At 41.0% G+C, this 27,037-nt stretch overlaps 1 protein-coding gene and 1 long non-coding RNA gene across 6 annotated transcripts in view; both read left to right on the top strand.

Moving 5' to 3' along the window:
• MTUS2 (microtubule associated scaffold protein 2) overlaps window positions 1-27,037 on the top strand; it is a 537,267-nt gene that overhangs the window by 452,024 nt on the left and 58,206 nt on the right. Inside the window, exon 1 of one of the 5 annotated variants that reach the window (XM_029936900.1) lies at window positions 19,037-19,369. The exons of the other annotated variants lie outside the window; for them this stretch is intronic. Within the exon in view, the coding sequence (XP_029792760.1) occupies window positions 19,316-19,369 (54 nt within the window). The 5' untranslated portion in view covers window positions 19,037-19,315. Of the gene's footprint in view, window positions 1-19,036; window positions 19,370-27,037 lie in introns of those variants that run through there. 5 annotated transcript variants of the gene reach the window in all.
• Window positions 7,461-13,970, top strand: LOC115289611. The gene is made up of 3 exons (XR_003907716.1): window positions 7,461-7,502; window positions 12,647-12,768; window positions 13,777-13,970. It is a non-coding gene; the product is annotated as an uncharacterized LOC115289611 (long non-coding RNA).

Raw genomic sequence — 27,037 nt, 5'->3', positions numbered from 1 at the left:
TCTTTAAGCGGCTCTCTGGGGTAATGGGATCGACAAAATACAGAGAAGTCTCCTTGATTTAAGATTCAAGCTTCAAGGGCACCTGGGCGGCTTAGTTGGTTGCACCAGCAACTTCCGCCCAGGTTATGATCTCACAGCTCCTGAGTTCCAGCCCCGCATCAGGCTCTGTGCTGACAGCTCAGAGTCTGGAGCCTGATTCAGATTCTGTGTCTCCCTCTCTTTCTCCCCTTCCCCACTCACTCTCTCTCTCTCTCTCAAAATAAATAAATATTGAAAAAAAATTTTTTAACAGATTCAATCTTCATTTCTCTCCACAGAGATACCAGGTTAACATTGCCCTTAACAGCCACAGGAGGCTTTCATGGCTTATTTTCCCCACACGGAGGCCACCTAACTGGACATTGATCCAGTTCTGTGCTAACCCCTGTGCCAGCCCCATGTCCTCTCAGCCTTCCGGAACAGCTTCTACAGGGCAAACCTAGATTACGAATCAAAGGAACAAAAGGAAAAGATTGGGTAGAGGAAAGATGTGCTTTCTCCTCTTCCCCTGAGGACTTGCCTTCACAACAAAACAGAACAGGCAAGGAAAATAGCAGGGCTTCCCCCCAAAGCAGGTATGCTCAAACTGTATTTTAAACTGAACTCCTAATAAACAGAAAATCCAGGTTTCCTTCTGCCTTCCTGAAAGCCCATTCTCCTGGAACAGGCAAGTGGGGATGGAGGGGGTCACTGGAGACAATATCAATAATGACAGGTTCTTTTTCTTCTTTTTTCCTTTTTATTAAATTTTACATATAGTTACTAAGCTTCAAGAAACTTTTCTTACTGTTCACCATTATTTTATTGGTTGTGGAATGAAAGCATTTCTGTTCTTTATAAACTGACTAGTAAACATTTGATTTCCTTTCCATATTTCCGGGAAAAGAAAATAACCGAGCACAGATTTAATGAGAGAGTAAAATTGCCAGTGTTCTGCCCCTGGGGAGGAATTTAATGTTCTTGGGGAATTTGTGACTAATTAATTTCATTTGAATAATCAGCACTTTATAATCATGTTAAGTAGCTATGGCTTAAGCATTTTGATTTGCTTCTTAATTAAATAATTTCACCAAAACCTATATAAGCTTTTCACATTTAAATCATTTTGACAACCTGTTCTTGATGTATTTATTACTTAAATATGAGGGCTTTTAAAAAGAAAGTTTATGAGCATCACAATTTTTTAAATAAAAATTTTCAATTAAGTACTGTTTCTCATTCATCCTAACAGAAACCCAAATTACATACCACAACCCATCCCAAAATATTAGTTTCTGAGCTTCTATATTTTAATCCTGCAAGGTCTAAGTGACTCATAAAAGCTTTCAGAGGTGCCTGGGTGACTCAGTTGGTTGAGAGTCTGACTCTTGATTTCAGCTCAGGTCGGGATCTCATGGTTCGTGGGATCCAGCTCTGTGTTGGGCTCCATCCTGACAGTGTGGAACCTACTTGGGATTCTGTCTCTCTCTGCCCCTCCCTGTTTTCTCTCTCTCTCAAAATAAGTAAACTTTAAAAAAGTAGCTTTCAGAAAAGATTTGGCATCTTGAGTTACAAGAGACCAGAACGATCACCCACAGCAGGGGTGGGCCATCTTGCTGCCCCTGCTGTGAGACCACTTCTGCATGTGAAATACTCCAGACGTTCGGAAAGTACAATTTCATAATGACCATGACTTGCTAGCTCTCTAAGTTTAATAAACATTAACATCTTGCCATATTTGCTTTTGAGATTTTATTTTAAAAATAAAATATTTCAGGGGCACCTGGGTGGCTCAGTCAGTTAAGCGTCTAACTTCGGCTCAGGTCATGATCTCATGGTCCGTGAGTTCCAGCCCCAAGTCAGGCTCCGTGCTGACAGCTCAGAGCCTGGAGCCTGCTTCGGATTCTGTGTCTCCCTCTCTCTCTGCCCCTCCCCTGCTCACACTCTGTCTCTGTCTCTCAGTCTCTCAAAAATAAATAAACATTAAAATAAATAAAAAATAAAAAATATTTCAGCTAAAAGTAAAGACTTCTTTGTACCTCTTTATGACCTGATGACCTTCCCTGTCAAGAAGAAACCTACTCTGTGTGAGCTATTGTTGCATAACAAATTACCACAAGACATAGTGACGTAAGACAACAGACATTTATTACCTCGCACAGTTCCTGAGGGTCGGGTGTCCAGGAGAGACTTAGCTGCTAGAGAGACTCCGACTGTCTCACAAGGTTGCTGCCAAGCTCGTCTGAAACTTCTCGCAGTCTGACTGGGGCCAAGAATCCTCCTCCATGCTCACTCACGTGTTGGCAGACCTCAGCCCTTTGCTGGCTGGAGACTTCAGTCCTCACCACGTGGGCCTTTCCCTAAGACTGCTCAAAACATGACAGCTTGCTTTTCCCCACCGGGAGCAAGCCAGAGAGAAATTGAGAATGGGATGCTAACTACGGAAGCCACAGTTGTTTACATCCTAATTGGGAGGTGACGTACCATCATTTCTGCCATATATGTTGATGACAGAGACCAGCCCTAATCCAGTATGGGACAGGACTCCAGGATGCTGTGAGCACCAGAAGGGGGAATCACTAGGGGACATCTTGATGGCTGGCTACTACAACTCCAAAACTGTTTTTATATTCTTATCACATAAACATTTATAACATAAAAAATATGTAACACTGCTTTTTTGCATGTGTTTGATCATATAAATATCTTACTGTATATATCTTCCTATACACCACTTATGTTTTTGAGTTGATTCACGTTATCTTACTCATCTGTTTTCTCTGTCGTATGGCATTCCACTATGACTATCCCATGATTGAGATATCCAGGACTTAATGAAATGATCGTTTTCGTTTTTCACTATTAAGAATGAAATGAACATTCTTGAACATACCCATGAACTGTGAGATCATGTCCTGAGCCAAAGCTGGACGCCCAGGCACTCCTCCCTTTGGTTCTTCTATCCCATTCCTTTGCTTCATTCCTTCTACTTCATTCCCATCAATGCCCTGGAAGGGGTGAGGTTAGTTTTTGGTCCAGTTCTTCTTGTTACAAAAGAACAGGTACAGGTCTGTTTCCTTTTGTTGTTTCATACCTGGAAGATAACATACTACCAGTATAGATATTCTTTTGCTCCTTGTTCTTTTTTTTCTTCATTTAGCAATGTATTCTAGAACTCATTCTAAATAAATTTATATAAATCTTCATTCCTCTTATTTAAAAAACTGTATAGAACTCCATCCTGAGAATGTACCATAATTTATGAAATTACTCTCCTCTATATGGGCATTTAGCTTGTTTTTTTTTAATATTTTTCAACTATGAACAATGCTATGATGAACACTGTTGTTAGAAATGTATCTTGAAAGTAAAATCCCAAATGCACAATTTCTAGGTCAAAAAGTAAGAACATATCCAGTTTTGTTAGGTTTTACCAATTTCTCCTATATAATATAGGAGCCTGAGTGGCTTAGTTGGTTAAGCCTCTTACTTCAGCTCAGGTCATGATGTCACAGTTCATGGGTTCAAGCCCCACTCAGGTTCAGTGCTGACATCTTAGAGCCTGGAACCTGCTCTGGACTCTGTGTCTCCCTCTCTCTGGCCCTCCCTACTCATGCTCTGTCTCTCTCTCTCTCTCTCAAAACTAAACATTAAAATTTTTTTAAATAAATAAAATATGTGTATGTTTGCATTTCCACCAGCACCATAGGAGAGTACTTCCCAAAGCTTTGCCAGCCACATATAACGTGATATTTTTCATTTGAACCAACCTAGTAGGTGAGAAATAGTATCTCAATGTTGTGTTAATTTACATTTCTCTAATTATGAAAACTTGAACAATTTGCATATGTTTAAGGACTATTTTTTACTCTTTATTTTTTAAATTTTCTTTAAATGTTTATTTGTTATTGAGACAGAAACAGAGCATGAGTGGGGGAGGGGCAGAGAGAGAGGAAGACACAGAATCTGAAGTAGGATCCAGGCTCCGGGCTGTCAGCACAGCTTGAACCCATGAAGCATGATATCATGACCTGAGCCGAGGTCAGATGCTTAACCGACTGAGCCACCCAGGCACCCCTATTTTTTACCCTTTATAAATCATTGACTTCCTGGTTTTCTTTTGGAATTTTGGCCTTTGGTTTTGCATTTTTAAAGTGTTTTTTATTTACATACTAGGGATATTAGCCCTTTATCTGTGACACATGCACAAATGTTTTCTCCTAGTTTGTTAGTTGTTTTTTTGACTATGCCTATGGTAGTCTTTACCATTCAAACTTATAAAAAAAATTCATGCAAACTTATTTTATTGCCTCTGTGTGTTTAGTCATGGTTAGAAAGTCTCTCCCACACTACCGTTGTAGGGAAATCCACTTTTTCCCCCCAGAACTTGTATGGTTGGCTTTTCTTTTAAATTTAGACCCTTGATACATTTGAAGTTTATTCTTCAGTATGACATGAGGTATAGATCTATTTGTGTCTTTTTCAAAATGGTTATCCAGCCTCCTTTATTAAAGGTCTATCTTTTTCCCAATGGTTTGAGATGCCATCTTTATCATACACTAAATTTCTGTACATCCTTAGGTTTGTTTCTGAGATTTCTGTTCCATTCCACTGGTCTATGATTTATGGTCTATGTATATGGCAGTGCCACACTGTTTACTTATAGCAGCTTTGTAGTATGTTTTAATGTCTGACACATCTAGTCCCACAGAGCAGATTTGCTTTATTTTTAGTATTTTTCTGGGTATTCTTGCATGTTTGTTTTGCCAAATAATCTTTATACGAGTGTGTTCAACTCCATAAAACAAAGGCTTCTTAGTATTTTTAATCTGATTGCATCAATTAACTAACTGAGAGTTGACATCCTTATGATGCTAAACACCCTTTCAATCACGTGCAGTTCTCTCCATTTGTCTATTTTTATGTCTCCCCAGAGTAAATTTAAGTTTTCCCTCATATAAGTTTTACATATTATTTGATAACATTATTCCTGTGTATTTAATCTTCTTAGTTGCTAATGTTCCTGTATATCTAATCTTCTTTGTTTCTCTTTCATATTTTCTCTAGATAGTGTTTGTGTATAAGAAAGCTATATGCACTTGTCTATTAATTTTATATCTTGCTACCTTACTGAATTCTTTTACTGTTTGAATCCATTTTATCATTGACCATTGATGTTCTAGAGTTTTCCAGGTATACTGTTGTATCATGTAAAGATAGAGACAGTTTTACTGCTTTACCAAATCTTTGCCTCTGATTATTTTATTTTCTCTAATTGCACTGGCTAATACCATTAGTACAGTGTTGAATAGTAGGGGAGGTACATATTTTTGCCTTGTTCCTGGTTTGTATAGAAATTATCTAGCACATTCACATTTAAGTAAAATAGTGGCTTTAGGACTAATATTTTTTATCATGTTAAGGTGTTTTAATGCAGTAAGAAAATGTCCTTCAATTCCTATTTTCTTGAGTGCTGCTACTTGGAATGGGTATTGAATTTGAGCATCAATGGAGATAATCATTTTTTCCTTAGATCTATCAATATTGATTTATTAATATTGAAACAACATTCAATTACTAGAATAAATCCCAATTAGTCATCGTATGTTATTTTCTTTATAGGGTATTAGATTCTGTTTGCTAATAGTTTAGCTAATCATTTTGTATCAATATTCATGGGTGACAATGGTCTGCTGCTTTCTTTTTCTTCTGCTTTTTTGGGAGAGTCTTCATCAGGTTTAGGTATCAAAATTGGGTTATTTATTAAATAAACTTATACTCAATTTATTAAAAGAATAAGGAAGTTTTCTTTTTTTATATTAGTATTTTGTACTGGATTTCTATTTACTGTCGTAATCATTTCAAACTTAGTGGCTTAAAGCAGTACAAATTTATTATCTAACAGTTCTGAAGGTCAGAAGTCCAAAGTGAGTCTCATTGAACTAACACTGAGATATTGGCAGGCTGCATTCATTTCTGGAGGCCCTCAGGGAAAATGCATTTTGTTGCCTTCGCCTGCTTCTCAAGACCATTCTTGTTCCTTGGTTCATGGCTTCCTTCCATTTCCAAAGCCAGCAGGGATCTAGTTTTACTTTTATTACATCTCCCTGTTGCTGACTATCCTATCTCCCTCTTCCACATATTACATATTACACTCTTGTAATTACATTGGCCCTTCTGGATAATCCAGGATAATCTCCCTACTTCAAGGCCAGTCGATTAGCAACTTTATTTCTACTTACAATGTTAATTCCTCTTTGCCATATATATGACATAGTCATAGGTACTAGGGATTTAGATACAGACATCTTTGGAGGGAAGAGAGGCAATATTCTGCCTGCCATAATCTTCATGCTTGAGAGCAGTTTACAAAGCACTGGAACTGTCCAATTTTTGAGGGTTTGGTAGAAGCTCATGGGCCTGATGCTTGTTTTGTGTGTAATGATTGTCTCTGTAGGGGCACCTGGGTGGCTCAAGTTCGTTAAGCATCCAACTCATGATTTCAGCTCAGGTCATAAACTCATGGTTCATGAGTTCCAGCCTCATGACAGGTTTTGCACCTACAGTGCAGAGCCTTTGGGATCCTCTGTCTCCCTCTCTCTGTCCCTTCCTCACTCACTCTCTCTCAAGAATAAATAAACATTTGAAAAAATAATAGTTGTCTATAGCCTCTGGAAATTTGGTCCATTAAATCTTTTCTCTCTCTGATAGGCTTAATTTTGGTAATCTATGTTTCTTTAGAAAAATCAATTTAACATAAGATTTCAAATTTATTTGTATAGAGGCCTGCAAACAAGCCCTCTAATGACTTTTAATTCTTTTTTCCATTCACTTTTTGTCATTCCTTATTTTTTTGTGCATTCCCTCGTTTTTAATTGTTAAGTTAGCTAGTGGTTTGCTGTTTTGTTAACTTTTTTCAATTAAGTCTACTGGTTTCCTATTCTGTATTTCATTAATTTCTGCTTCTGTCATTATTTTCTTCTTAGTGCTTTCTTTTGGTCTACTTTGTTGTTGTTTGCTAATTTGGTTTTTAAGCTAAGTATTTGAGTCATTTACTTACATCCTTTTATTTATTACTTATGAAAGCATTTTCTGCTATGACTTTTTCTCCAAAAACTGCTTTAAGTGTATCCTATGTGTTAGTGTTTTTGTATTTTGGTTTTAGTGATTTAAAAAAAAAAACCTTTTAATTTCACTTTATGGTTTTACTGTTATCCAAGAGTTGTCACATAGGAGGCTTTTTATTTTTTTAACTAAAAATTTTTTTTAATATTTATTTGTTATTGAGACAGAAAGAAGCAGAGCATGAGTGGGGGAGGGGCAAAGAGAGAGGGAGACACAGAATCCGAAGCAGGCTCCAGGCTCAGAGCTGTCAGCACAAAGCCCAACAAACCCACAAATTGTGAGATCATGACCTGAACTAAAGTCAAATGCCCAACTGACTGAGCCACCCAGGCACCCAAGAGGCTTTTAAAATTTTTCAGGTGGATGACCCTTTTGTTTTTAGTTTTGTTAAGGATTTCTATTTTTATTTCATTGGCTAATAATTACTACTTTTACTGCCTCGTGATCATAGAGTTCTGTTCATAATATTTTTAATCCATGGAACCTACTGACATTTCTTTGTGACCAGTTTTTATGAATGGTTCAAAAGTCCCTGATACAATATGTTCACTTATTTTATTAAAATATAAGGTTCAATATATAACCATAAGACCTACCTAATTGATTATGTTTTGTTTTGTTTGTCCACTTAATATGTCTTGAATTAAGAGTGGTAAATCTTGGACATAAATTTTATTGCTGTGTTATTTGGAGCATGGATATTCATAAGTATTACATCCTCATTGTAAATTTAGCTTTCAGCAATGAAAGGGTGTGTTTAACACTTTTAGGCTTGAGTTCTTATTTGTTAAATATTAGGGTTGCTACTACTGATTTCTTACTGTTTCCACTTTCCTAAAATACCTTTATCCATTCATTTGTCTTTTGTTTCTCTGAATCAGTTTTTAATATATTTGATGGAGGTAGCATATAACTGGGCCTTACATTGTGAGCGAAATTGAAGATCTTTTTGCTTTTAATTGGTAAATTTAGTCCATTACACTTACTGATATAGTTGATATGTTAGATCTCATTTCCATCATAATGTTTTATAATTGCATATATTATGTTATGTATTCTGTGTTTCTTTTTCTAAACACGTGTATCTTTGCCCTTTTATTTATGACCTCCACAATAAGTTTAGTTGCCATCTATAATCATACAAACTTATTATAATATTAATGACTATATTCCACACGATATTCATTGCATCCCCATGACCTACTTATTTTATAAGTGGAATTTTGTACCTCTTTTTTTTAAAATTTTTAATGTTTATTTTTGAGAGAGACAGACAGAGTATGAGCAAGGGAGGGGCAGAGAGAGGAAGACACAGAATCAGAATCAGGCTCCAGGCTCTGAGCTGTCAGCACAGAGCCCAACACAGGGCTTGAACTCACAAACCATGAGATCATGACCTGAGCCAAAGTCAGAAGTTTAGCCAATTGGGCCACGCAGGCGCCCCAGAAGTTTGTATCTCTTAATCCCCTTCACCTATTTTGCCCACACCCAACCCCTTCACCCTCTGGTAACCACCATTTTGCTTCCTGTATCTCTGAGTCTGTTTCTGTTTTGATTTGTGCTATAGATTCCACATATAAGTGAAATCATACAATATTTGTCTTTTTCTGTCTGACTTATTTCACTTAGCCTAATCCCTCAAAGTCCATTCATGTTGTCAGTTCTTTAATTTAAAAGCATAGAACTCAGAAACATTCTATTTTTGTTCTAGCTGTTACTTTTGTACTTATACCTTCTGAATGTCCATAGTCCCTTGTTTTCTTAGTTAAACTTTGACCATCTGATTTGCCAATTAAAAATTTTTTTAACGTTTATTCATTTTGAGAGACACAGCATGAGTTGGGGAGAGTCAGAGAGAGAGAGAGGGAGACACAGAATCCGAAGCAGGCTCCAGGCTCTGAGCTGTCAGCACAGAGCCCCACATGGGGCTCAAACTCATGGACTGTGAGATATCATGACAAAAATCAGAAACTTAACTGACCAGGTGCCCCTGGTTTGCCAATTTAAAATTAGATCCTTAACTCCCACCTATTTTCTACCTGAAAACCAATGAGCTTATTTTAGTTTCCTTATTGTCTCTTCCACCTCCTACCAGCTTTTAGTTGCATTGTTTCTCTTTGTTGTGATGTATAGCATCTGCCTTCATTCTCACAGCTGTTTTTGGCTTAGATCTATAAATTCTCTTTATAAATGCTCACATCAGTCCTTCTGCTGAAGGTTTTCCAGTCATTGCTTAGTCCAGGAAACTTCATAGTCTAGGCTCTTCCTAAAGAAAGATTCATGTCCTGTGTCTTTCCAACTTTTCCTATAGCCTTGATTTCAATTTTGTAGAAAATCCTTGTCTCATATATTTTTTATTAAGATGTTTTGTTTGTTTATTTTTAAATGCTATTCCATTGTTGCTTTGTTTTGAATATTCATTTACTTATACTTCTGCCATTGTAATTGGGTCATCTTTTTACCTACAGGTCTTGATTTTTTTTTAAAAATCTCTAAATTCTAACAGGTTTAATAGGATACATCTTGGAATTGCTAAATCTGGGTTAGTTTTCCCAGAGCCCACTTGGCCCTTTCAATATGAAGATTCAATTCTCTGGAAAGTTTTATTACACTATAATGTTTAAGTATTAGACCTATTTTATTGTTCTGTTTTTCCTCTTCAAGGAGTCTCATACTGTGAGTCTTAATTCTTCATTATCTGTTTTTTGTTTCAATATTTTCTCCATGACCCACTTTACTTCTTTTCTTTTCTCATTTTCCTTTTCTCGGTTTTTCTACTTTTTGCAATATTTCTTATTAAATTTTCACTTGAATTTATCTTATCTTGAGCACTTTGTAATTTAATCTTCATTTCTGAGATAATGATCTTTACTTCCATTTTCAAATTCACTGTCTTTTTATTATTTCCGGTTCTTTGTCCATTCATTTTCTTAGTGCATGTATTTCTCATTCAAAATTTTTCCTTTCATATCTCCAAATGCTATTTTTTTGTATATTTAATACAGCTTTTAGTATTCTTTCATAGTTTTCTTCTGCTTCGTGTTTGTTTTCTTGGAGGCCATTTTTTAAAAAATATAATTTATTGTCAACTTGGCTGACATACTGTATATAAAGTGTGCTCTTGGTTTTTGGGGTAGATTCCCATGGTTCAATGCTTATATACAACACCCAGTGCTCATCCCAACAAGTGCCCTCTTTAGTGCCCGTCACCCACTTTCCTCTCTCCCTCACCCCCCATCCACCATCAGTTTGTTCTCTGTATTTAAGAGTCTCTTATGGTTTGCCTCCCTTCCTCTCTGTTTGTAACTATTTTTTCCCTTTACCTTCCCCTATGGTCTTCTGTTAAGTTTCTCAAGTCCCACATATGAGTGAAAACATATGGCATCTGTCTTTCTCTGACTGACATATTTCACTCAGCATAATACCTTCCAGTTCCATCCAGTGAAAATGTAACAAGGATCTTATTACGATTATTTGTAAAAACTCTGTTTTTGCTTATTCATTGCTTGCTGTTCATTTTATGTCATATTGGGCTGCTTTTCAAGATGGCTGGTCTAGCGCCTTCCTCCATCAGTGTAGCAAAGTCTGGATTCTTTCATGGTTTGGGGGGAGGGAGTATAGCCAGAGATTTGTGTCCTCTGATTTCTGAGTAACTCTTTATCTTGCAGGCCCTAGATTTCCCCTTAAATTTCCTTTCCCCTTTGATGCCTGGTTTCCATAGCGCACTTCCCTCCTGTGTGCCTTTCTGCTTTCCCAGAAGTGCTTCACGGCAAAGACTCTCACTTCACATCACACGTACCTTCAGGTGTTTTCTTGTTAGACCACACTTGTATCTAGGCATTCTGTGTTCTTAAGTTATGCTGAGAATGCAGTTTTTATCTTTTCTATTTGTTTTCTTGTTATGCCCTGTCAATTTTGAAGAAACAGTTGGAGATATGGACATAGGTAGATTCTGTTGTCTTCTATCTCTACCCTCTTTTTATTTATTTTATATACCCCATCCAAGGGGTAGAATATCCCCCTTGCTTTTCCTAAAGATATTTATTTGTACTTTTTCCCTTTTCTCTCTTTGACATGAGTCAGCTGTTGGCCTTTAATCCTTTATATATATTTTTTAATGTTTGTTTATTTTTGAGACAGAGACAGAGCATGAGCAGGGGAGGGGTGGGGCAAGAGGGAGACAGAATCTGAAGCAAGCTCCAGGCTCTGAGCTGTCAGCACAGAGCCCAACATGCGACTCAAACCCACAAACCATGAGATCATGACCTGAGCCGAAGCCAGACGCTTAACTGATTGAGCCACTCAGGTGCCCCTAATCCTTTATACATTAACCTGATAAATATTCAGTAGGACTCTGTACTAGGCACTGCTCAAAGTGGTGAATGCAACAGTGACAGAATATCAAAATCCCAACCTAACTGGGAGTTTATTCTAGTAGGCGGAGATGAACAAACAAGTCAGCACGTTGTGGTAAGTGCCTTGGAGAAGAAAAACCTCAGGAAAAAGAGTATAGGGAATCCTGGGGCAGGTGAGGGTGTGAATGTACACAGGTAGTAAGAAAGGGCTTGCCAACAAGGTGACAGCAATTAGGGAACAAGGTATGGCTCTCTGGGAAAGGGTTTTCCAAGCATAAGGATCAATGAGAACAAAATGTCCAGCATGGGAAAATACTCAGTATGTTGGAGGTACAGGAGGTGGACCAGCATGGCTGGAGTAGGCAACTGATAGGGGAGAGGTAAGAGAAGGGCCATGAAGGGCCTTTGAAAAGACTTTGGCTTTCATTCAGAGTACAAGGAGAAGCCATTGGAGGATAGAGGATAGGGAAGAGACATACTCTGACTTTTGTTCCTAATATATCTTTTAGTCTAATTTGTTGAGAACCGACTAGAAGTAGGGGGCAACAATAGATACAAGAACACCAGTTGGGAGGCTGTTGCCATGATCCAATTGAAATATGTTGGCAGCTTAGACCAGGATACTTAGAAGTGTAGGAGGTGGTCACATTACTGATCTCTTTTTAAGGTATAGCAAACAAGATTTACCGCTGGATTATATGTGAGATTATGGTTCCTTACACAATTTGCAAAGAACTGTGGGCCACCTTCCCTGTAAGTCTAGGCTCTTTGTCAACATCAGACATAATCACTAGTAGGGGGACACCTACCATTTCCTTCCATGAAGTGGCAGCGTATTTGGGAATCTGGGTATGTGGTGCGGAAGAAAAGTTATGTGGAATCACCGGTTTGAGGCCATGGGGCAAGAGCGAGCATTGCTAACAGTGTTACTTAGTGACAGGCCCACACAGATAAATGGCCAGGGTCTTAACAGCAATGGGAAAAAGAAGAAAAATGGTCAAGTGGCTTTGACAGCCTTCTTCCACTCTTATATTGTGAAGGTAATAATGGAAAATGGCACCCTTCAACTCTTGTACTTTCTCAGAGCGCCAAAGCAAAAGAAAAGTTCAAGTGTATGTCAGAGCAATTTCTCCATCTTTGCTTGACAGTGTCTGCACAATTGGGCTCGAGGATTACTGTTTCTCAGACGTTTTAAACGCCTTCCAAATGTGAGAGCAGCAAGCTGTGTTCTTGCACATTGCATATCCTGAAATTCTTCAGCTTAACTAGGGTAAGTCCACTCAATCTTGCATGTAGTTGACAGTTAGTGGCACTTAATGTGTGTCTGGCACTGTGCCATGCGATAAGGATACAGTCGTATCTTGACAGGCAGGTGCAGTCACTGACCTAGTAGGAAGACAGACATTTCACAGATCACATAACTGTTGAATTGCCATGGCGAGAGATCTACAAAGGAGAAGTAGAGGTTTCTCTGAGCCCCTCAGCCTGGTTGAGGGGAAGGGGACCAGTCTTACCAAAGGTAAGAAGCTGTATACTGAGGTTAGCGACACATTACTCCCTTTTATGCAATGATCTCAGTCTGGTCTTGGGAGGATAGTAAGGATGATTGGAAGATTAGGGTGCTGGAATGGACACCAGTCAGTAAGAGACACCACTCCAGGGTCCAGAGTCTTTCATCCATTTTTTTTTTATACGGCTGTTCCATTGTTGGTTCAGCTCAATGTCCTCTGTGATCAGCCTTCTCATCTAATATATGTCAAACAAACAGATGCACTCGGGAGCTTTGCCAGCTACTTCCCATCTCTGTATCTGATTCTACCCACCAGTTATCCAATCGTGTTCAACCTATTCATCCAGCTGCTAGAGATCATTTTGTATTTCGCTGCTCATAGGAGAGTCCTCACATCTTCTGAATATAACTCAGAAACTTAAGGAGGATGCCTTAATTGTAGTCATCCCACTCACTGATTTAACAGAAAAAAATAATAAAGTTACTGTCAAAGACTAACAGACGAGGGAAAAAATAGTTGTCTAAGTAAGTAGCGACCTTCCTACCTGGGTATTACAGAAAAATGCCATTTTTACAGTCCTCTTTTTATAAGTCTCTAAGAGCAGGATAGTACATATGTCATTTTTAAAATTATTAATCCTTTAATATTCTGAATCCTGGATATTACATCAAAGGTGTTTCAGAGCATCTATTGTCTGCATGCAGGTAACTGTAACCATCTATCACTTCTAGTTTAAAGATTTCTGTTTTGTACTTTCCCTTTTCCAGCCCACTGTCACTGCATAAGTCTCTAGATGGATTATGTTCGGTGAAAGCTGCGCGTATTTTCCTGGCCACCCCCTCTGCAATAATCCAGTGCAAAGGTTCCAGCTCATATTTTCAGTGCATGGGAAGAGGAGGGGCAGAAACGGTGAAACCAAAATAAACAGATGGGTGCCTTGACAATCTGTAAGGCGCTCTTTCATGAGCATTTTTCATCGTTTACTTTTGAAATAAACAGTGGGACAGTGACACAGTTTTTATCTCACTGACCTCCTATGAATGGCCCCATGGCTTTCAGACTCCACAAAATACCCAGCTGCCCCCGCCAGGAAGGCACCTTCCCTGAGCTTGACTCCTTCGAGGTCCCATCCCGTGTCACTCAGGAAGTGTCTCTGGGACCTGCTCTCGGGGCAGATTGCTTGTGTTGTGGGTATGAATGCAAGTGAGGCACAGCAAGGGGGCTGTGACAGACAGGAAGAAGACAGATAGGAACAATTATTATTACGTGAAGCAGAATGTCATTAGCAAGAGCAAGGATTCAGAATGACATGATGTCACAAAGAGGGAGAAAACTCCCTCTCAATGGTAGGATCAGGCAGAAGGAAAGTGGCACCGACCAGGACAGAGGAATCAGGTTTTAGCAGGAGAGCTGGCTCAGACAGGGCTGATTGTGAATGGAAGACAGATGAAAGTCCAACTTTAAGGAAGACAAAGAGAAATAATAAAACTAAATATTTTAACATTGACATATGCACATGGTTTCCACTATGTCAGTTTAAATTTACTTTTTAAAAAAAACTTTAAATGTTTATTTATATTTGAGAGAGAGAGAGCACAAGCAGAGGAAAGGGAGAGAGAGAGAGGGAGACAAAGAATCCCAAGCATGTTCCAGGCTCTGAGCTGTCAGCACAGACTCTGAAGTGGGGCTTGAACTCCTGGACCGTGAGATCATGACTTAAGCTGAAATTGGACCCTTAACTGACTGAGCCACCCGGGCGCCCCTCTACTGTGTCAGTGTAAAGTTGTTGGCACATTGGTTTGTAAATACACATTTAAAAGAAAGAAAGAAAGAAAACTACAGGAAAGGCTCTCGTTCCAAGTTCTGAAAATATTTATTTCATAAATATGTTTAAATATGCTTTTATATTTTTACATGCTCAGACCCCTTACCTAGATTATAACACGTCACAGACTTGCAGCGGTGTAGAGTTTATAGACGATAAAGGCTCAGCAAGTACAACGTGTTAGTACAACACAGTTGTAAGCTGAGGACATATACTTTGCAGTCAGATCTGAGTTGAAGACCCCACTCTATCATTTCCTAACTTTATGTTCACCTGACTGGTTAGGCTGGGCAATCTTTGAGACTCAGTTTTCCTATCTATGAAATACAGACTATATTAGGGCTTACCTTGCACTGTTACATGACGGTTACACAAGCTATTGAGTGAAAAGCCCTAAGCACAGTGCCTGGCATCTGTTAATGATCAGGGAAGATTCATTATTAGTTTTTGCTCCAAAACAGAGAGTCTGGAAACAGACATCAATGGGCCTTCTAACTTTCCTAAATGCTCATTCCTATTCCAGTGCAAGAAAATATGCAAGGAATTAAAGCTTTTTAAAATATTTTGAGCCAAAATGCCCCAGATTTCATCAGCTTGTGAGGTCACAGCTTCCTTTTATGCCAAATCACAGTAATCTAAACCCCTGTTATGTATGCCTTCAAGAAGTTCAATCTTTCTTTTAGATTTTCAGACACGTTGTAGATGCCTTAGAAAATTTTCTGATGAAGGGAACCTCCCTACCTAGCCCTTGGCTTGCCCTCATGTTATATAAAATCCCACTTATCTCCCTCAAAGTGAGTTTCACTGGTCATTTTTTCCACTTTTAAATGCCCCAAAGGAAGGAGCTGTCATTTTCTTGCCCTAATCCAGGGCTCCTTCTGGAGTCTTTCAGTGACCTCTTCCAAGGACCTTTTGTCTTTAGGAGGGATCACTTTCTTGAAAGAAAATCTCCCTCCCTCTCTGGCCCTTTAAAGACAACAAACAGGCCCTGGATTGTGGTATCTAATTCTTATTCCCAACTAGAAGGAAACAGGGAGGGATGCCTGGGTGGCTCTGTTGATTGAGCATCCAGCTTCGGCTCAGGTCATGATCTCATGGTTCGTGGGTTCGAGCCCCGTGTTGGGCTCTGTGCTGACAGCTCAGAGCCTGGAGCCTGCTTCAGATTCGGTGTCTCCCTCTCTCTCTGCCCCTCCCCCTGCTCATAATCTGTCTCACTCTCTCTCTCTCAAAAATAAATAAATGTAAAAAAAATATTTTCTAATGACCATTTTAACCATTCAAGTGGACAGATTAGGGGCATCCATACAGATTCACGTGTATCTCTGCAGTTCTTTTTATCTTGCAAGACCAAAACTATATCCATTAAACCATTCCCCTTTCCTGCCTCCTAACCCCCAGGCCCTGGCAACCACCATCTACTTTCTGTCTGTATGGATCTGACCTCTCTAAGTACCTCATCTAAGCGGAATCATACAGTATTTGTCTTTTTGTGACTGGCTTAATTCACTCAGTGTCCACAAGTCTCATCCATGTAGCAGCAGCATGAGGTCAGCATGTCCTTCCTTTGTAAGGCTGAATAATATTCCATTGTATGGATGTGCCACATTTTGTTTGTCCCTTTGTCAGTCAGTGGACATGTGGCTCATTTCCAGCTTTGGGTCAGGTGAACGTGGGTTTACAATATAGAGGAGGTTGTGCAACATAGAGGTTTTCTTCCAGGGTTGCAAAAGTCCCAGGAGGAGCTGTCAGGCCACCTCAGGGAGCCCTGAGCTTCTCTCCCCCTGACTCAGGTGCCCAGGCTTCCCGCCAGGGGCAAGCCTGTGTGAGAGCGAGGGAGCCGTCTGCCAGGACAGAGCCTAGGCGGTGCTCCCTGCCCTCCACCAGCATGTTTTGTTTTCACATGATAAAAATAACACATGCTGGCAGGAGGGTTTAAACAAAAGAAGCGGAGGGGTGCCTGGGGGGCTCCATCAGTTAAGTGTCCAACTTTGGCTCAGGTCATGATCTCACGGTCCATGAGTTTGAACCCCGCACCAGGCTCTGTGCTGACAGCTCAGAGCCTGGAGGCTGCTTCTCCTCCGCTCACACCCTGTCTCTCTCTGTCTCTCAAAAATAAACATTAAAAACATTCTTTTAGATAAGTGGAAATTTGCTCCCTCACTCCTATTTCCCATTCCCTAAGGGTAGGATGTTCTTAAATGAACAGTGTGCATTTTCCCAAAAGCTTTCTTCTAGACATATACAAATGTGTACATGTGTATAGTTTTGCTGCGTGTTTTATAAAAGTTTATGTTCTCACTCAACAGTGTATCATCCTTCCAGATTTCCATAAAGTGGAAAAGTGTTGCACATCTAGGATGTTTTCCTTTTCTATGCTCTTACAAATAATGCTAAATCAAATATCCTTATGCATATATCCTTGCATATTTATCTGAATACTATTATAGGATAGATGTACATTTATTTACTTATTTTAAATGTTTATTTATATTTGAGAGAGCGTATGTGTGAGCGGGAGAGGGGCAGAGAGAGCCAGAGACAGAATCCAAAGCAGTCTCCAGGCTCCGAGCTGCCAGCACAGAGCCCGATGTGGGGCTCTAACTCAGGAACCTTGAGATCATGACCTGAGCCAAAGTTGGACACTCAAGTGACTGAGCCAGCCAGCCGCCCCAGGATAGATATACATTTAAAATTCTGATACGAATTTAATTAAATAAACACAAACATACAATTTTGATAAAGACAGCCATATTGCCTTTCCAAAGAATTGCTCTAAGTCACGTTAGCTTTTTTTTTTTAATTTGAGTATAGTTGATATACAATGTTTACCTGTCAGCTTTGAAGAAAAGTTTGAGCTTATTGAGCTTATTATTTCAAGTTTCAGGCAAACATTTCAGTCTGTTCATATGTGATCATCAAACATCCTTGGCTTCTCATCCTTGAAATAGCCTGTACTCCTCTCCTTGGAAAATCTCAAGTTAGTAAAACTATCTAACTTTATAACTATTGCCTGCTCATAGTCTTAGGCAAATTTGTGTATTTCTGCAGATGGCACATTTTAGGATCAGGAGTTCACCTTTGAGTTACCAGGAAATACAAAGTTCACCTCCTCAACATTGCATCTTGTCCTTCGAATATTACATAAATATATTTTTAAATACCATGTCTCTTTTGAAAAAAGAAAAAGATAAAACCTTTATCTCCATCCCCTTCTCTTTTTTATTTTGATTTTTTTAATGTTTTTTATTTATTTTTGAGAGACAGGGAGAGACAGTGCGAGCAGGGGAGGGTCAGAGAGAGAGGGAGACACAGAATCCGAAGCAGGCTACAGGCTCTGAGCTAGCTGTCAGCACAGAGCCTGACGCGGGGCTTGAACCCACGAACTGCGAGATCATGACCTGAGCTGAAGCCGGGTGCTTAACCGACTGAGCCACCCAGGGGCCCCTTGATTTTTTTTTAAATTTTAATGTTTAGTTATTTTTTGAGAGAGAGAAGGAGCACAAGTGGGGTAGGGGTAGAGAGAGAGGAGAGAGACGGAGATCATGACCTGAGCCCAAGTCAAAGTCGGGCGCTTAACCGACTGAGCCACCCAGGCGCCCCTCTTTTTGATTTTTAAACTGTTGGGGAAATTACTAACTGCCTAGAAAGAACAAGTCCCCTGAGGCTTTTATGCTGATACGCCCAGGAGAAAGATGCGCCCCAAACCCCAATTTTAATTACTTAAGCCACTTGCATGGTTTGTGCGTGTCAGCCTGGGCAAGCGGCTTCACGATTCCATCTCAATTACAAAGATTTCTGCAAATAAGGCCAATATGTTCACGGCCCACGAATTCGAAAATGAGCCATTGGCGGCTCCCGGCGGCTCCCGGCCCGGAGAGGAGGAGTTCCGTGGAGGGAAGACCGTACCCTCCACGCCTGTGGATGTCTGCACTCCTCGGGAACTGTGACGCCAGGATTCGTGCACAGTCCCTCCGGGCCCTTCCATAGTGCTCAGCCCCAGTACTCCGGGAGGACCAGGCGCTTCTTTTGTGTTCCCTGCGTGCGCTCCAGGCGTGTCTGCGGCGCAGGGGCGCGGCCGCGCCGGGGAGGGTGGGAGCCGCTCCCGGGAAGGGCGGGCTCGCCGGCCTCCTAGGGAGCTGGCCCTGGGAAATGCTCGATTGTTATGCGACAATTGATTTGCCTCCATCTGAGGATTCCAATGGCAAAGTGACCCTCCCCGCGGCCTGTCCCTCCCTCCTGGGCTGCCGCCCTGCCCCTCCCCGCGGCTGGATTGCCTAACGCGGCCGCTGAGCTCCTCCTCCCGTTCCCTGGGCTCCGGATTCCTGAAGTTATTAGGAGAAATAAGGTAGCCGAGGGGACCGCATGGAAGTTGTGACAGGTCCCTGCGGCGCACCCCTCTCGCCAGAGCCATGACCTCGCCTTAGGAATCTCCCGCTGACACGTTGAATGAAGGAGGGCCCCTTGCCAGCCAGCCTGCCGCGATGGGCCACTGCTGCTGCAAGCCTTATAACTGCCTTCAGTGCCTGGACCAGACGGTACTTTGCCTTCCCTCTCCTCCCTCCCCCTCCCTCCTTTGCAAGCGCAGAGACTGAAACCCTGAGCCAGCCCAGCCACCTCGGTCCCTCTCCCCTCGCTTGTGTGTGCGCTTTGTTGGTGAGCCGAGGCTGCCCGTTAGTGGCTCTAGGGTGCTGAGTTGTGAGTGCTATTCGCAGAAACCTTGGGTCTCACCTGCTCTGCAGTGCCTTACATAATTCCCTGCCCCTCCAGTCTCCGATGCAGCTGTTGCATATTCCCAAAACCTAGGGCTCCGCTCAAACATCTTGAAATCCAGAACGCCCAGGCAGCCTTGGAATATCCTTAATACATTTTAACGTACCTGTGAAACCCAAGCCGTTCCAGTGGGGAATTTAGATGAGCTAGACAGGCTTCTCCAGGCCCACTGCTAACTTTGAAAGTTTACCGCTTTTTCCTACAAACTGCATCCATCCTTGTAAGGTATATTCTTAAGGTCAGAGAAGAAAACACATCTTCGATGTACTTCGGTGCATCGCATAAGGGTGCATAACACAGCAGTGAAAGCTTAAGGAGCCTGAGCGGCAGAGGGTGTGTTCAGGTCCTCACTGGAAGGAAGAGTCACAGCCAGGGAGCTGAGGATAGAGCTGGAGCAAGCCAGAACAGTGTGACAGTTCCAACACAAAGCCTGTCTTTGCTTTTGACGTTTGCCTGTGAGCTTACACAGATTGGGGGGTGCTTTTAATTTCACTACTAGAAATATGTTGGCAAGAAATCGTGTCTCTGTGATGTTTTTTTTCCTCACACACATTTGGGTTTCTCCAAGATGCATGAAAATGGGATTTAATAAACGATTGAAATTGCCTCTTTTCTACCCATGTGGGCCCCGGCTACATAGATAGCTTGAGGTCCAGTATGTGACCAGGCGAAGGAAAATAAATAGCTTAATATAAAACTCATTACAAGGAGGCCACTTGGGGACATCTTCCTTATTAGTTCTGTTTGTAAACTTTGACCTAGGAAAATTACACTGCTATTTTAAAAGTTACCCTGTACTTTTGTTCCGATAGGAGTAACTGTTTTGATGGGTTCGGCTTTTACTACCATGAGTGTGAACTAAAATATTTATATATATATTGATGAGCTTTTCACAAATAGAAAAAACATTTGCACTCAATTGTCTACAAATCCAATACTGAAGCGATAAAGCCCCTTTTCAAGAGAAGTGGTCACAAAAAGCTGTTGAAAGAAGCTCCGTGATGAGGGTTATAACAAAAGGGAAGGATTTGCTACATGCATGACAGTATTACAGTGTTCATCTTCCTAAGTCCTGGTACAAAAGTTTTAGAAAGAGAAGCTGGAATCTACAGGTCTTTTTTGAGAAAATAGTTTAAAATGAACTCCTCCTTTTTTGTTTCAAATCGAGTTCTTGAAAATAGCTGTCTGTTCTTAAATCTGGAGATTCTGGGTCATTCTTGAATGTAGAGATTTTGGAAGACAACTAAGTAGTATTCCATCTCTCCAGCCATGTGAAGTGTAAGTAACTTCCAAATGCTTTTAATAAATTTTTTTATGTTTATTTATATTTGAGAGAGTGTGTGTGTGTGTGCCAATGGAGGAGAGGCAGAGAGAGAGGGAGACAGAATCGGAAGCAGGCTCCAGGCTGAGCTGTCAGCACAGAGCCTGATGAGGGGCTCAAACTCACGAGCCATGAGATCATGACCTAAGCCAAAGTCGGACGCTTAATGGCCTGAGCCACCCAGGCGCCCCTAACTTTAAAATGTGTTAACTTTGAAACTCCAAACATAATACAGACTTTCCTTTCCTGATGAAAACCTAGCTGTATCTATCACCATCTCATTATGTGTGCACTCACATTTCTTGTCTTTACTTTGCCATAGTTCAGAGTAGTATTCCCATGGGGGGTTTTGAAACTGTAAATTCGTAGGTGCTCATGTGAGGAATTGAGGATTTCCTTTTTAAAAAATTTTTTTAAAAGCCATCATTTAGTCGTCTGCTTTTCAGGATACCTTCACAGGCAGTATGCCGATGGTCACCTAGTGGGTTAGGCATTGGATGCTCAGAGTATTTTGGGCTTTCCGCTCCAGTCCAGGCCCTTTAAATCCCATGGTAAAATGCATCGGTCTGTTCATTAGCTCTGACAATTCCAACATCAGCATTGAAAGAGGCCTGATAAAATTGTTGGTAAAGTTGTTTCTGCTTACTTTAGACCAACTTTATAAACCTTAAAAAAAAAATCCTCAGAAGTTTATATGGATAGAGAATTTAAAAACTTAATTTTGAGACCCTACTTGTGAAATGTTAAAACATTCTTAATTCTAGTGCAGCTAAAGATGTTCTGAAAAGAGTCAACTGACAATTAAAGATACTTCTCAGTAATAGTTTCAGAGATAGGGCTAAGAGATATAAACCTGTAGATGTTTCTTTAGCATTCTTTCACTGGGAGAAACTACAGCATCTTATCTAGAATTATACAATGAATGAAAATGTGTTAAATGAATAAATTGTTTTTTAAAAAAAAATTGGTAATCTTTATTTATTTTTGAGAGAGGGACAGAGTGCGAGTTGGGGAGGAACAGAGAGAGTGGGAGACACAGATTCCGAAGCAGGCTCCAGGCTCTAAGCTGTCAGCACAGAGCCCAACACGGGACTCAAACTCACGAGTGGTCAGATCTTGACCTGAGCCGAAGTCAGACATTTAACCAGCTGAGCCACCCAGATGCCCCAAATAAATTGTTTTTAAAAGCACTTCACCTCTTCAAAAAACCTATTCATTAACAATATTTCTTGCTGATTTACAGTATTTATAATATCTATTGCCCAGTTATTGTGGGGGTTATCAAAGAATTCTCAGAAGGGCACAGCCCAACCTGTGGGGTTACCGGTTATGCCTTGGGTTATACTTCCACCTTTTCCAGGGAAATTACAAACAGGGTAGGCAACAATAACACATGTAGAGCAATTCACACATTAGTACAAGCCTGGAATGTGAAAGTTACGTGCTATTGGCCATACCTCTTTCTGGAATCTAGTGAAAGGAGAAATGTATGCTGGAATCCTGGGCAAGGTTTCTTGGAAAAAATGGAACATGAACCGCACTTTGAGGAATGGGGTGGAGCTTTAATGAACTGTGTGAGAAGCAGGAATGCAGTTCTAAGCAAGAAGTGCATGAGTAAAGGTACTTTAGCCCAGTTCGATGAAAGATGAGAATAAATACAGTAGGAAATCCAAGCACATAGGGAGTGTGGGGAAATATTTTCCAGGCTGATAGCCAGACCCAGGTTTTTTAACTTGAGAGAAAGTAGAAATCCGTTTTGGGATTTGAACAGAGAGGCCATCTGTAGAAAGACTCACTCGATGGGTATTTTGAAATACCTGTGGAGTATTTCAGGAAAAGTGTGACCCAGAGAGGCCATTGGAATACCCAGATGGATTTCAAAGTCTGTTCACCTGTGGACTCAGCTGGTCCGGGACCAAGCTGGCAGCTCTGCACACACAGGAACTCCTTGCCCTTAACCTTCCAGAACTAATCATCCTTAGGAACGTTGAGTTATTGAGAGAAATAAATCAGAGGTAAACTAGAATGCCAACTTATTTTTTAACAAGCAAATGTCAAATCTGATAAATACATAGTTCTTTTTACAGCCAAAAGTCTAGCTTTATAAGAGGCTTTGATAAGAATGGAATCTGAGCCAGCAATTTACCGTCTTTAGGCATTTGGTGGCCTCAGAGCCTGTATGTCCATGTCCCATCACCCCTCCAGCTAGAAATGCACTTGAGAAGGCTTGTATGATTGTCACTTGCTTAATGACTGCCTCTTCTAAGGCTCCTTTTGCTTCTTCTACTACAAGTGACCTCCTCTCCCTCAGTCCCTGTGGTGGGGGGAGGGGATTACTTTGCATATCTCTACCCTACCTTACCTGTGTTGATCATAATCTCAAAGGCTGGTTTTATTTACCTTTTCTCTAAATTCGCGGTAGGGGTGGCAGTGAGAAGGCACCTCACTGTTTCTCCCAGGCATCAGGTATCCGATAGTAATAAATTTGGGAAGGTAATAAGTGAAAATCCAGGAAGGTCAAGAAACTTCTGAAGTGATAAATAACGTGGATTGAAAATCGTGGCACTGGCTATTTTCCTTTCTTTTGCTTCCTCTGAGATCCAGGATTTCCCAGTATTACTTCTTCGGATTCACAGTCCTTCACCTTTTGGGCCCCATAAAACTCTGTCCTTTCTGGTGGTTCTTTGGTAATCCTGGTGGGTTATGACATTGCGTTACAAAGTACGGCCCCTTAGGAAGCTAGATGTTTTGCAATCACTGATGCACAGGAAAGAGGCTGGAATGATGCCCTGTAAGTTAATTCTTTCTAATTTCTTGTAAAACAAGATGTGGTTTTGCTCATTCTCATAAAAGTAGACAATGACATTTATTTAAGAATATTACATGTGAATGATCCTTGCCCTGGCCAGTCTATATTAAATTGTACTGCAGAGTAGAAAAGCAGATAGAAAACTACAGTGGCCTGTGTTAATTATATGTGGAAGAAAGAATACTTATTGAAGAAGTCAAAGCATGGCATCAGTGCTGCCTTAAAGCCATAATAACTGAAATGAAAAACAAAAGGTCAGTCCACCTCCCAAAGGAATTTTCCACAGAGCTATATTATGAATCTAGCCAGTCTTCACAGTATTAATATTGAAACAGAACGCAGCATTCACAAATGGTGGTATGAAAACAACACTAAAGACTTGGAGATGTCACCTTTTGCTGGTTTCTTTTGAAATACAAAGAAAATATTTCCCTCTTAAAACAGAGTTCCGCCATGTAGAATCAAACCCTAGCCTGAACTCACAGAGCCATGAGTGAAGAGCAATATTGTTTCTAGGAAGAATGGAAAATTCCTTAACTTCTTTGTAATTTCATGGGTATGTCTGTATATCCCTTCGAATTACAGAAATTCACAACAAAAAGGATCTGGAAGTTTCTTCAAATAGCAGAATTCTCTAGGTTTCTTCTTTAATTCCCTGTGTGTTTCTCTTGCTTAGCCTGGGAAAATGTGACCCGGCTTGCATGGTCGAATTCTTTTTTTTTTTATTTTCGTTGACTCCAGGGCAGGCTAAAAAGATTGGAAAAATTAGAAATTAGTTGGAAGTCTGTGGACTTACATATATATGCACATTTGTATTTATTTCTGTGTGTGTTTATGTATTTTTTTACAATTAATTAATTGCCAAATTACTATTTTGATGGTAGAGTACTGTTCCATTTATCAATTCATTTCTTTCAACAATATGTGAGGGCCCAGTACAAACCCTCTTTTTTCTGATTCATCATATCAAAGTCACATAATCTTGGGCGCGCATGTGTGTCTTTTTGAAGAAAAATCCAGTGGAGAAGAGGGAGCTGATCAAAACACTTAGAAACTGCAGTGAAGTTTACAAAATTGTCATCAGTCTCCCTTGTGGTTCAAGAACTCCTTCAGGGTGACTCACAGACAAGAGGCAGGAACATGGTAAGGAAAAGAGAAGGGCCCCTCTGATAGGGGGTGACACAGGCTCCCAGAAATAGCCTCCGGTGCAGTTTAGTGTCACAGTTTTCCTGGCTTCTGCGTTGGGGGCTCCCACATTCCTCCTGCTCCTCCTTTCTCTGGTCTCAGGAATTCCCCCTGCCAGCCCCGTCTCGCTGAGTTCTATCACAATGTTTTATCATTTCATATTCACTTGCTGACTTTCTGGAAGACTCTTAAACTCCTTGAAGGCAGAAATCACCTGCCTGGTCTGTCAGCCTGGCACGTAGTAGGCATTGAGTAAATATATGTTGTTTTGTATGAATTCCCTATTTCTCCACTTGTTGGGGGTGAAAGCACCTCACATTCACTCAGCCTTCAGCTTTAATCATAAGTAGGCTGTTCCATTGGTTTCTGACTTGAGGAGGAGTTTAGGGAGCTGATGAACAAGTGTAAAATCACATAGGTGATGCTAACAAAGAGTGGCATTTTCACTTCCTATTACTGCCAAGTTCACATGGGTGTAGCATCAACCACCTGAACAGATAACTCCCATTGACCAAGCACGTTAAAATAACAGAATGTGGCAGGCTGGCTCAGGGCTTGGCCACACATCCAGTTACTTGAAGTTAATGGAATGATTAGCAGTTGGTATGCTTTGCCAGGCTTGTGTAGCTAGGGAAGATTAATGACAGCATTCGCCAAGAGAGGTGCACACCTTAGCATGGAGAGCCATATGTGAGAAGAAATGTAGGCTTCACTGTAGCAGACTTGCAGTGGTGTGTTTAGGGCTAGAGGTAGGGGAGAGCCGGACGTTTTATGGGGATAGCTCATCTTGAATTCCATCTGTGAATACAGCGTATCACGCTAAAAAGAATAGAGAACTCAGTGTGCAAAAGAGAGGTACATGACCAAATAAAAGAGGTGACTAAGAAGACACAGCTGTTGGTATGGGGCTTAGATGAATGTCCTCCAAGGGTCCATTTCCAGTTAAGCCTGTCATAGAGTAAACAGTAATTTTAGAGGAATGGCCTTTTAGACTTTGCGATTTCTGGACTGTATCACTGGGATGGTTTGGATGGTTAATACTGAGTTCTATTTTTAGACCTTTGGAGTGAAAGCAGGAGCTCGTGCTTGGCACCAGTTAGGAATTTTCCACTCATTCCCCACGTAGGGAAGCACTGATCTCACCCTGGGCCATCCGAGGAGACCGTGCTCATATTTCAGTCATCCGACTGGGTCATCGCGCTGGACTGGCTTAGGTTGGGGAGCAAAGGGGAATCATGGCACGAGATCCTTTCAAAGGGAGTTTTTGGGGTGGCCTTCCTCCTGTGTGCTCAACAGAACCTAAGGGCCATTCAAGATCACTATTGGAATCTGTTGAGCTGTGATGGATGGAAGGGTAACGTTGAGGCAGGGAGGAGCAAGAGTGGACGGTTTCTTGAAGTTCACTTCTTGCCTTAAGGAAGAGAGCTCCTCCAGGCCTCACTGTTGTTGACTCACTCCACTGCAGGGCAACGCTACGTCATTCTGGCTTAGCTTGCAGAAAACAGAGAGTAACTTAATGGATGCAGAAAATTCATAAATCAGAAGAGTTGGTATCATTTCAAAAGCAGGCACTTAAGAAGAAAGGGCTGTCGCCAATCGGCACAGTCTGGCCTCAGCGGACAGAGCTGGGCTGAGCCAGCATCTCCAGGAGGACCGTGTTAGCAGGGGTTAGAGACAGCTGATGGAGAGAAGCTGAACAGCTCCCCTCTCAGAAGCTACAGCCTTAGGTAGGCTTTACAGGAAATGTACTGTCACAAAACCAACAAATCCATACTGTGGATAAGTGCATGTAGTCCAGGGGTGGGATGGGGCATGAATACAGCCAGGGAATTTTTTTTAACTGAAGAAGTGTTGAGGAGCTGACACTGACTTCTCAAAGTTAGATATAGAAACTGTGATAATAAGGGCTCCTATCCAATCTGAGCATCGGTGCTGGGTCTCTATCAGCCTCTCAGTGTGTTCACGCTTGGTGAAGAGTGCGGACTCTGGCTTCACCCCTTCCCAGCCAGGCGTGCACGGGCTGGTTGCTTAGCCTGGCGCTAAGGTTCATCCTCCATGCAGGGAAATAGGACCCAGGACCCCCTTGACAGCATATGGAGGACTAAGTGAGGGAAAGGG

The sequence above is a fragment of the Suricata suricatta genome, chromosome 4, assembly GCF_006229205.1.
Source record: "Suricata suricatta isolate VVHF042 chromosome 4, meerkat_22Aug2017_6uvM2_HiC, whole genome shotgun sequence".
Taxonomy (NCBI): domain Eukaryota; kingdom Metazoa; phylum Chordata; class Mammalia; order Carnivora; family Herpestidae; genus Suricata; species Suricata suricatta.
Note: the sequence above shows the minus strand (reverse complement) of the source record. Positions and strands in the feature narration are given on the sequence as shown.